At 42.2% G+C, this 12,513-nt stretch overlaps 1 protein-coding gene across 1 annotated transcript; it reads right to left on the reverse strand.

Annotated features, from left to right (window-relative positions):
- Positions 1–420: 420 nt before the first annotated feature.
- On the reverse strand, positions 421–2,797 carry Aspvir_008392 (OPT family oligopeptide transporter; the record flags this gene model as incomplete). The annotated part of the gene is made up of 3 exons (XM_043271564.1): positions 421–2,354; positions 2,407–2,574; positions 2,623–2,797. The coding sequence occupies 3 exons, from the start codon at positions 2,795–2,797 to the stop codon at positions 421–423; spliced, it is 2,277 nt and encodes a 758-aa protein (XP_043127499.1).
- Positions 2,798–12,513: the final 9,716 nt, after the last annotated feature.

Consider the following 12,513-nt stretch of genomic DNA (forward strand, 5'->3'; position numbering starts at 1 on the left):
TATCTTTTCTATTCTCTAGGTATATACCGAGGACGGGGAATTGAGTAACCGCTGTATTTGGCGAATGTTGACATGGAGCCTAAAGGATGAAAGGGGAAAACAAACGTCACAATCCTATGGTAACCAGTCATGTGACCCGGGCGTGTTTCCTCAGAAATTTATTTATTTATTTGCAATTGTTGGTTTCATAATTAGCATACCTCAAAATGCAGAGGTAAAGATTTCAAGAATGGACATGTTGAAGGACTCTGGATTTCGGGAGAGTGAATCAACAGATTAGGCGACTCGCGCTCACTGGCGTTTATGACAGCCGACAAGCAACAGTGGATCTACTCGATGTCTCTAATGGGCAGCCTTGTAGTAAATCGCCATCGAGCCAAGGATCTAGCAGCTGATATTAACCCATGCAGAGCACTAACACTAGATACAATGGTCCGGATTCCCAGCCGGATTCCCCCACCACGTCGGAAACGGATGTTCCTTCCCACTGGCCCCAAAGACCGCAAACGAGAGAATAAAAATCACAATCTGCGACCCCCCGTCCAACGCCGCCCCAATCAGGTAGTTATACTCGTTGTAAATGCGCGGCAGCCGCCGCCGAAGCCACACCTGAGAGAACACCCCCACTGCAATGGACGACCAGATCCACGACGTGATGCCGTAATACGTCTGCGCCCCGGCGAATGAAGCAATCATTGCGGTATTCAACGGCCAGGAACGCATCCGGGGAAAGACCCTGTTAAGACCCCAGTGCACGACCGGCAAGGCCAGCCCGATGAGCAGACCTAAGGGCACGATCAGGTACCGGCCGTTCACGCCGTAGACATCTCGGGCGAGGGCCCAAGTAATAGCCTGCGAGTTCAGGCTCTGCACGGTTGACCCGCTCCAGACGCTGTTTCCTGCGGGGTCGAGGAGGATGTCGCGCTGGTTGGATACGATGGTGGTCATGACGGCGTAGTTGAGGCCTGCGCCGAGGAGGGTGCCGTAGACCTGCGTGGCGAACATGATGCGGTGCGGGATCTTGGTGTACTGGCCTACCTTGAGCCAGTTGGCGAGATTCACGGAGAGCAGGATGACCTGGTGCGACCAGCTGGCGAAGTAGAGGTTTGCCAGGGGCCGGCCCGGGTGGACTGCGCCAGCGACCATCTTCGAGAGCTGGTTGGTGGCGACGCCGGTGCCGTAGAGCCCGTACAGGATGCAGGAGAATGGGGCGATGAATGCGCCGAGGAGGAGGGCGACGATGTAGCCCCATGCGGGGAGGGTCGTTTCGCCCTTGATGTTCACGATGAGGCCCGCGAAGAAGGCGAGGACGAACAAGGCGAGGTACCACCACATTGGGACTTCCTTGTACTTGAGCATCGCCTGGTAGTGTGGGTCGGGCTGTGTTCGACTGCGCGCCTGCTTCCAGGCAATGTACATGTCCTTGCCGTAGAAGATGAGGACATGGGTGATGAGCGCGCCGATGGCGAGATTCTGCGTGAGGTAGCCCCAGACAGTACTGGAGGTGAGATACGGGATTCCCACTTGCTTTAGCTTATCGTAGTCGATTGTGCCTTTATCCGTGAGGATGGAAGTGGTGGAGAATTGTTTGCCGTTGCTGTTAAACAGAGAGGTTGACATGAATGGGAAGGACTTTGCGCTCCATGTATTCCCATAGTAGAGGCCCAGCATCACAGGATAAAAGATCACATAGCCGATCCAGCTGTTGAGCTGCTGTTTCAATGGCAATGACAGATAGGTGCTCTGGATATACTGCCAATCGAAGCCGAAGTTCAACAGACCCAGGCCTTCATTAGATGACGCGCCCCCAAACACTTTCGAAAAGACCTTCCGGATATGCTGAGGAGCGTCCATTGAAGCCAGGCAGAAGATCGAGAAGCCCCCGAGCCAGGTTATAATATACGCAGGAAAGAGCTCCCAAACAGCAGCAAGTCCTAGAGCCCATCCAAACTTGATCAACCGGCCCCGGTTGGCACGCTGGTCGAAATGGAGATTCTGATACAGCACCACCTGTGGAAGCGTGGACCAGTAGACCATTTCCGCTGGGTAGACAATCAGCGGTCGAAGGATGCCAGCGAGCACAAAGCCACAAAGTGAGATGGAGAATGTTCCCAGCACTGCGGTCGTCGCCGACACGCTGATATTGTAGAACAGGCGCTCGACCGCGTACACTTCCACTCCGGAAAGACCATTGTTACCCGACGAAGCAATGAGAGACGCAACGACATGCTCTTTAATACCGAAGGGTTGTCCAAAGTTCAGGAATTCGAGTGTGCGTCGCAGCCATTTCCACCGGAACCTGTCTGGCCGCGGAGTAAACAGAGCCCACGCCTGGCCAACCACATACACCAGTACTAGAGCAGGTGTTACAATCAGTAGACAGAGCTCGCTGGAAAATCGACCTACGCTGCATGAAGATTGCAGACACTTGCATCTGCGTGGGCTTAAAAGTATAAAGCATCGTGATCACGCTTGAAAGCGCAGTGAACGCAGATCCCAGGACGATCGATCTAAAGGTCAGTGCAGGATCACCGTCATCTCTCACAGAGACAATAAACCTGGATACATCGGCGCCTGCTGAGGTTAGTCAATTGCATAGCAGCTGTGGCGATGAAATCGCACCATTTCGAATGACGGGATGTCCCTTGACATATTCAGCTTTGTCCGGTTGAGAGCCCGGTGATTCTGCGCCCTCAGTTTCTTTCGTAACATCCTTTGCCTCCTTCTCAAATCCACCCTTGTACAGCTCTTCTGCTTCTATGCCCTTGTCGACCGCCGAGGCATTCCTGTCATCCATCGTATTAGAACTGAGTTATCCAGAGACGACGTGTCAGATGAGGGCAGAACGGACTATTCATATGAGTAGAAGAGGATTCGACAGGTGATCAGTTATAACTGCCACGTTACATCCAGGCTGCACGGATGAGGGGTTGGGAGCATACTATCCTAAAATGTCGCCATTGGAACTAATGCAGCCAAGATTTCTTCTCGACAAATAAGCTCCCACACCTATTACTTTAAGTAGCATCGGAGTGTTCCGTCTCAAGCTTTTCAGATTGCCTCCCCTTGATGGATCCATATTTCACCACTAGGCTAAATATCGCATCATTTCTCCATGCGGGATGGGCCTGCTTTATTTTACCTGGCGCCTGATTTGGGTCTTCTGTCGGTCTATAGGACCTTCCTTGAATTACCTAGGTCCATGCAGGTAATTTGGGATGGGAGAACAACATGAAGAACTAATTCGATGCCGTGTGCAAGAGAAACACATATAGCCTTATAGTATAAAATAATCTATTCCTTGCGTGCCTCTGACAGGGTTGCTTTTAAGACCACTCAAGAAGACTGATATTGCTGAGGGCTACGTCGGGAGCAGCCTGCCCTAAGAAGTCCCTGGGCAGGCCCTTGTATTTACTTACTTTCAATGCGATTTCCTTGATATCTATTTTCCCAAGAGAAGATCAAATAAAGGTGGACTGTGGATGGCCACGAAGTCTTACACCAGTTGTGATTCAAGTTCTTTGTGAACATCTACTTAAAAAGACCTATTTATATCTTAGGAAGATGGCAATTTTCCTATGGGATGAGTTTTAAGTATAAGTAATGATATGTAGTATTAGTCGTGCACTTAAATATAAAGGTTAGTCAAAGAAGGCTACTAAGCAAAAAGCAAGACAGTAAAATATAATTTATAAGATGAATACTTTTATTTTATTTCAGAGTTTTGCTTGTATCACCTTATTTATGTAGATGAATCTGGGTGTGATAAATAGATAGACATTAGAAGAATAGGCTGGTCTTCTCTTAGCATGGCACCCTCTTAAGTAACTAAATTTTATCATGATCAGCAGTATCAGATCCTTCTAGTGTATGCTTAAGACAGGGTTATTCTATCCTATCTTTTTCAAGGCTCCACGGACGCATTGGTCTTTGAAGATTTTATTAAGGAGCTTCTTTAGCATGGTGGAAAATAGCTAGGACTAAAATCTGTTCTTATTATAGATAATACCTCCTTTTACTGCTCTGAGAGGATAGAATAAATGTACTTATAAGCCGGGGTTAAACTAGTCTATTTACTGCTATACTCACCAGATTTGAGCCTGATTGAGGAGCTGTCTGCTGAACTAAATGACTTTATTCAGCAGCATCGGCAATCCTATAAAGATAATCCTAACTAATGATTTGATTCCTTCATTGAGTGGTGTGTCGAAGCCATGGGTGCAAGGGAACGGAGTGCAGAAGGGCATTTCCGAAATGCTGGTCTGACACTAGAAGAGATCTGATGTAGACAGGTATGTACAGCATGTACTGCACCCAGAAGTCGTCTTATTTTGCTGTAGTAACTCACAACAAAGTGTATTTCTGCCTAGTCAAAGCAAAAGGTCAATTCCAGAGGGTGAGATACCAAGACCATGATTATAGTACTTGACATGAGTGTAAGAATGGCAAAGAAGGAATGTACAAATTCAAAAAGTTGTATCTCAGCTAAAAGAGAACTGGGCTCCACAGTCGGGCATAAAGGTACTCTTCTCTTTGAGAGTACTACAGCGCAATCGACTAAGCGTGGTTATAGAGCTGTCAAGTACATTCTACTGGAAGTCCGAAGGAGTAGGCCACGAGCAAAACAGTCCTATTTTAGTGGCAAGCCGCTGCGATTGAAACCTGCCTAAGCCAAGCTCATGTCTTTGACTGTAGGGTATGTGACATACATTCCACCTAACACACCTAGAGCCTCATAGGATTGCCTTCCTCGTCTAGGTTTCACCTGACACCTAACCACCTGTTTCATGCTGACGCTTGCACGTGACTTCAGTAGGTACCTGGGCATGTTTATCAGGGACCTGGACGCCAGAGGCACCGCAAAGCTTCACTGCGAATTCAATAGTTTTGTTCGCATCTTCGCGGCTGCAAACATCGGTAAGGCAGCAGGCTATGTTTTCAAGAAAATCCTTGCTTCTGCAAAGGCAGGCGATGTCCGCAACCCTGCAGCCAGCAATATTTTGTCCGGAGGTGAACTTAGCAACACAGTCCCTCTATATGAGCAATAACGGTCAATATGCATTTGAATCAACTAGTCTAGGAAACGGCACAATGTGATGTTGGTGGTGCTGAGGATGCACATACGGCACAGTTGGGAATTTGGTCAAGCTGCGCAGCGACTAGACTGCCGGCGAGAATGACAAGCAGAGGTTTCATTGTATATGAGCTCAGGGCTATGACTTGTAAAAGCAATGAGAACAGGTGAGTGTGCAAATACGAGGCAGTTCTGAGTTGAAATAACTGAGAGGTTGTAATTGGAGAGTCCGGGGTCGAGTTTAAATAGATGGAGACAAAGTTTAACATGACCCAGGACTAGACCACAGCTGTATCACAAAGACACAAATTTTAATAAGAATAAGGGAAAAGATGAGTCAATTATTGGAGGTTGCTGGCTTGTTGACAGATCATAATTAAATAGGACAACACTTTACATGCCTTATCTAGAAGGAAGAGTCCTGTTCCCCTCTACTTTATTATCACACCTGGATCTGCATCACAGCATCTCTTCTCCCTCCTCTGCGTCCTACCAACCCCAATCAAACGACCAAAAAAAGACGCAACACAGGGTTGTCAGTAGGACTATTGCCAGTCACATTCACACACTTTCACACAGCACTGTTGCGGCCCCATGGCCAAGAAACTATTGAAGTGGCTTGTACAGGGTGATACAACACTGCTGGTTATTTACCTGCTTCTAATTAGATGACAACCTGCAGAGTTAACTTTTTGCCAAAAGAAAAGAGGCGCCGCCAAATTATAAACTAAATACCTCTTATGTTGCACAGGTTTTAGAAGATAAAAGACTGTCCTTGAAATATTTCCAGAGACCCCATTGCATGTTAAAAATATTTAATAGCTTCACCTGCTATTGATATATTACTGTGATTGATGACTCTGCCTGCTTTTGAATGTATGCCATTACCACCATTACCTTGTTTATTTTACTTACATTTTCTTCTTTATATGAGATGTTGTGATAGATCTAACAGAGCGCTAACTGTTTATAGGAGTGATCAGATGTCCCTGTCTTAACTAGTGGGTTTTCAGTTTACTAAAGTCAAACACATTGTTGATATATAGCAAGGATCCACATGGATCTGCTGATAGACTTCAATAATAGCTTGATAGATTGCCAGATTTCCTGAAGTACCCAAGCGCAGATATCTGTGGCTAGCACAGGTGGAAGCCATCACCAGTAAAAACTTTCAGAGCGGAGTTGCACAAAATCATTACCTGTGTGAACTTCCCATATTATTGCCAGGACACGGAGCCCATTATTTCATAAATCCCATCCCAGGCGCTGCTGAATAAGTTAATCCCATCTCGACAGTTCCAGCACAAACAGGATAATTATTTCTCTACCTTTCCCACAGCAGCCCAAGTCACTCTTTATTATAAAGATTCATATGAATATGAAGTTGGTTGCTCCTCTCTCCCTCTAACCTCTTTGACAACGAAGTCCAGGCCTATAGGGCCAAGGAGCTAGCTAAGGTCAAGACAGTTCTCCAACACTATATCATGTGCTTTCCGAATATTTTCCCTGAAGCTCTCAGTACTCACTTGTGATAGATGCCAGTTGGTATATTCCTCCACAGCTACTTTAAGGGGCCCAGGGATATCAATGGAATCTGCCTGGCTTGGTCTTGAAGGAGTTGTTCCTGTAGCACTAGAGAAAGATATTAAGGGCTGAGATGACTGCGTCAGGAGGATATTAATGTTTATTAGAGGCAGCATTACACTAGTTATAGGATGGTTGGGGGCTTTGTGTTGTTTGTTAACTCACTACTGTTCTTCTCCATACAACTGGTCCCAGATAGTGTTAGGAATATCATTATAGGACTCTATAATACTAACTTGCTCCACATATAATAAGGATTTTCATATAATGTGTTCTGAGTTTGTAATGCTTCTTCCTCACTAGATCCCACCAGCAGTACTGCCCTTCATGGTGGCATGGTGGCCTAGACAACGCATTTTCCTATATATATCCTGCCAAACTAAAGGCTCCCTGGAAAAGTTTTTAGCATTAATCTAATCATCCTGAGCTTAGAGCATTCTGTTGGTTATTAATATAGGTCCTCTTTTGTCGGTTCTTGATGGACATTGGTTGCTGTCCTCCATGTAGTTAATAGATATAAAATTCTGAGCTTCTTGCCCTAATAAAACAGGTTTTCCCACATCAGGAGCTGTCTCTCTATAGCTGTCTAATTAATATCAGTATTTTCAAACACTTAGTAAGATCACACTGTGAATGGTCATTTACAGAACCCACTATAGTTGTAGGGTGAGGATATAGCAACACCCCCTATTATTACAGTAACACTCTGTAGGTTCAAACAACACCCCCCTTACCTAATTAGGTAAGGCATAATCATATAACCTCCTATAAAGTGGATTTTTTCCGCATATATAATAAGCACTTTAGGCTTAGCGCCAGGGCTCAGGGCTAGGGCTTAGTAGTAGGGTATTATAATTAATATCACCTTACTATAGTATATAGTATAGATAATCTAATACAAGGCTATAGAGGCTTATAATTACCTATTATAGTAACTCTGGAGGCCTATCTTTAAGGTTATAAAAGCTTAGATAGTAGTAGTTCTAGTAATACTAATTCTAAGGCTTCTGATATATCTAATACATAGAAAGATAATTATATACTAGCTTTACCTCTTGATAGAAAGACCTTTACTATTATTAAAGAAGCTATTACATACTGTAATAGCTTTATATATTAGTATGGATACTTAGTCTATAAGAGATATTCAAAGTATAGAAAGGAACTTAATAATTATTATTAAAAGGCCTAGATATAGTGCAGTTATAAAGGTAAATATAAAGATTATATAAAACTAGGAGAATATAAGTATTAAAGCTATATAAAGAAGATAGATTACCCCTTTAAGATTAGCTTAGTACTAGAAGATAATAATTAATTCTATATTAAAATAGTAAAGCCTAAGTATAATTATAAGTTATTACTAATCTTAATACTATTAATTTATTACTATTACCTAGTCCAGCAGAATGCCCCCTAAATTAAATTATAATTAAAGATTAGCATCCCTATATATTAGGTTTTTATATCACTACAGCAGGAAGGTGTTGAGGGCCTTAAAGATTATAATATCTATAACTTTTATTATAATTTAAATACTAAATTCTTAGATAGAAAGACTCCTATCTAGGCCTTACTTATAAATCTCCTAGATTTAGGAGATTAGATTACAAACTACTAAACTAATAAGGAGAATATAATTATAGCTATCTTTATAATATATAAGATATCTCTTAAGCTACTGTAGATGAATCCCTTTATTCTTTTTATAGATTTAATATATAAAATAAATAAGTATAAGATACCTCTCTTAGATATTATTAGCTATATAGAATTAAATAAGATATTCTATGCTGGCTTTATATTCCTTAGTAATAAGAGGGAAGAGTCTTATACCTTTATTCTTAAGAGTCTATATACTATTATAGAATATCTTAAGATCTATCTATGCAGTATCTTGACTAATAAGGATACTGTATTAATTAATAATATTAAGAGTATATTCCCACTATCAGATTATATGCTCTATATATAGCATATCTTTTAGAATATTCTTACTAAATGTTAACCACTTCTGCAAGCTTAGATTATCTAGGCTGAATATCTTAATGCTGCTAAAGCAGCACAAGATCCAGAATTTAAGACTAAGGTATAGGAGAAGTAGGTAATCTTAAAATTATTCTTTAGTAGGGTCATCTCTATATATATAGAAGAAGAGAAAGATGTAGTATAGCAGTTACTCTATAGTAAATATAGTAATAAGATCTAGATGCTAGTTCTAGATTATATTAAGAATAAATAGTTAAATAAAAATACCTCTTAAAGCTTCCTATAATGCTATACTAAGGAGTATACCTATTTTAAGTAGATTATAATATTCTAGAATAAATCTATATACTAGATCTTAAAGCATAATCTAGGAACTTTAATAAATAATCTACTATCTATAGTATAGTTATTTAAACTAACTATCTAGGTGCAGCATCGCAAGGTGATTTAAGTATATAAAGATAATAAGATAAATTATCTAATAGAGATGTAATTAATACTCTTCTAGTAGATACTAGATTAGATATCTTACTATACTATTAGATAGGTATAGAAGGAGTATAATAAGTATCTGCTAATTAGTAGCTCTAGGAGGAAGCTAATTAATCTAGATTATAGTAGTATCTTTAAGTATATAACTAGTCTTCTATATATCTATATTATTAAAGAGTATATTAATAGAAATTAACTACTAGGACTCTAGTACTTCTATCCTTACTAGCATCTATATCTAGATATAGAGCTGCTACTAATTAACCCTTACCTTCTAGTGCTTAAACCATATATTATTTATATAAGAGGCAGGCCTATAGGGTCTACTAATTATTCTATACTAGTAAGCACCTAAGATACATCTACCTAGTAAGATCTATTAGTATTTAAATATGTATTAGCTCAGGAGGGGGGAACTATGTATGAAAGAGGGAGAGGGAGAGGTTAGGGGCATAGCTATAGCTATGGATATAGGTATAGAGGTATATCTAGTAGTTAGGTAGGTAGTTAGTAATTATAGCCTTAAGATATATAGTAAATAAATATAAAGAGTTACTAATAGGGTGGTTATTTTCACGGGTTGGGCCGGGTTCCCCTATCTTTAGAACCCAACCCGCCGGGTTCGGGTTCTAGATTTCTAGGGCCCAAACCCAGCCCATAACCCGCGGGTTCTAGGGTAGTGAACCCAAATAGAACCCAAAGAGCCCAAAAATCATTCTCCGCCTGCCTAATCTAGTTAGTATGTATTTAATTTTTCAATACCATACTAGTATCTAGTATATATATATATATATAATATGATTATATATATAAATATAGCATATTAGTATAGAATCTAATGTATTCTAATTACTAGGTATTATAATTAAAACCCATTTTTAGAACCCAAACCCTAGATGGGTTCTAATTCTAGAACCCAACCGGCCCATGGGCCCTAGAACCTGAACCCGAACCCAGCCTATAGCAGGTTCGGGCCGGTTTGGGTTCGGGTTCTTGGGTTGGGTTTAACCACTCTAGTTACTAAGATATGCAGCAGAGAGGTCATGGGGGCTATAGCTATAGCTAATATAGAGGTAGCTAGGGGGGCCTGGCTAGCATACTAGCTAGTATAATAAATATAATCTAATTCTAGTTAGCTAACCCAGGCAACTATAAAAGAAGGCATCTTACTATCTAGAACTTACCTTCCTTCTCTCCTTAATTAAGATCTTAATTAGCTAACAGCTCATCTACTCTACAGGCATAGTTAAAGAGTAGATAAGCTATTAGCTAATTAAGAAAGCCTACATTACAGAGAGTGACTAATAATATATATACTTATTACCTAAGTATATAAGACAGCCCTTCCCTAATCTAATTAGTTGATTAGTGCTAACAAGCCATTAAGAAGCAATCCAGGAAGCCTTCTCCCTAAGCAATGGAAACTGATTTCATCAAGATACAGAGCAGCAAGATCATTGGTTTAGGGGGGGGCAGGTGCGCGCAGCAAAACAGCAGGCTCACTACAGTGGCATGATATTAAGAATGGAGGCTTCTGATTAGTCAGAATAATGTATGATTAGATTACACCATTAGAAGGTATTAAACATGCGAATCCTATCATCAAATTTGTATGGTAAATCAAAATGTTTTCATCCTCCGCGGAGTCCGCCATGGAAAATCTAATTTTACACTGATCACATGATCACACCTTACCCGATTGGGTAAGGGGGGTGTCATTTGAACCTACAGAGTGTCGCTGTAACAATAGGGGGTGTCACTATATCCTTGCCCTAGTTGTATAATCTGACCATACACATTAGTTGTGGCTTTTTTCCAATGCACAACCAATTCAGCTTTCTCCTTTATCTATTGCCAGTATGAACTAGGTTTAAAGACCAGGTCTTGTTCAGTGTGTTTAGTTAAGACCTGGTTATTAAGAGTCACCCTCCACTCAATCAAATAGTTTATAGATGTTGGTGAACCTTCATTATAGGTTCCTCGATCGCATGCAGCCTCATCGAGGAAGCCTAGTCGGCTGGGCTCTGGTCGAAGGGGGTAGAACGTTAATCATCTGTACATTAGGAGAAAGGCTAAATCTGGCATAGGGTTTGAGAAATAATCAAAGAGTATAGAGGTTTGCACCGGTTTTGCAATCAAGTGTATGTCTGCTTCATGTACACCCTAATATCCATGGTTGATCTCGAGGACTACATTGCTGTTTATGCCCATCACAATCTCCAGATCCAACGGCCAGCCGAGCGACATCGGCAACTGGATCCATGGATCGCAGCCTGGGACCCGCCAAGCCTGAAACCCTGCGGTCCTAAGAATGCACAAAAATTGGTGCGAGTGAGAATATTCCAAGATACAAAGACTAGGGAGAAGAGTGTTGAGAGAAATCGGCTAATAAACAACACAACTACACAGCTATGAGCAGGGCAGGCATATCTCTATGCGTACATATATTAGACACTGGCTGTGTCTCTAGTGGCGAATCCAAGGCAATCCTGTGTCTAATTGGTTACTAGGCTCATTAAACTTTGTTTGAGATCGTGATGATAAGAAGACAGACAAATGATGGTTTGGGCCTTAAAATCTTGTATACAATGTCTCACTTGGCAAAGTTTAACTCAACCAAGGACATGTCTGGCCAGTGACCGGGTCTTGAAATTGGGCCTTGTCAAGGAATTAGGAGCACTAGTACCCCGCATACACTGGGAATGCAGCATCTATATGTCAGTTCTTAATGCCCAGTGTCCAGGATTGAGATCTACCGCCAGTCCCTCGGGAAGGTCTGCGATCTCGATTCGAGGACGATCATCCCTCGAAGAATTAAGGAATCGACGCCGCGGAGACTGGGAAGAATTTTCACAATAAACTTTCCCAAGTAAGCCTCAAAATACAATCTCAGCCAATAAGACGGTCACGCCTTATCCATCGCCACGCCTCAGGGCTGAGAGCGATCCGGAAATGGCAGCAGCCACGTGAGATGATTTATGATATGCATGACCCAAATCGCCAGTCGATCGGCTAAAGCGAGTGATACGCGAAGGATCGAAGCTACTGCTGGTCAGTCTGGGGTTATCTGAGGCTTGTCTCCGTGGATTTCAGTTCCTGGGTCTGCGCAAAATCCGAGTGACGGCCGATTGCTCGCAGACTCGGTCGTCAAGTAACATATCTGGCAGGCCCCGCCAGGTGGCGTCTGGTTCCTGAGAAATCACCTCTCAAGTCTGAGAGGGTTCCTACTATTCATTACTACAAGAGGAGATGGACGACGCAGGAAAAGGTGGCTGACCCGGCAGTTCTGTCTTCAAAATCTCTTATATCCTCCATGCACACATAGGCTACTACTACTTGCGCCGGCATCATCCCTGTAAAAGGGCACTCTCACC

The sequence above is a fragment of the Aspergillus viridinutans genome, assembly GCF_018404265.1.
Source record: "Aspergillus viridinutans IFM 47045 DNA, scaffold_6, whole genome shotgun sequence".
Classification (NCBI taxonomy): Eukaryota; Fungi; Ascomycota; class Eurotiomycetes; order Eurotiales; family Aspergillaceae; genus Aspergillus; species Aspergillus viridinutans.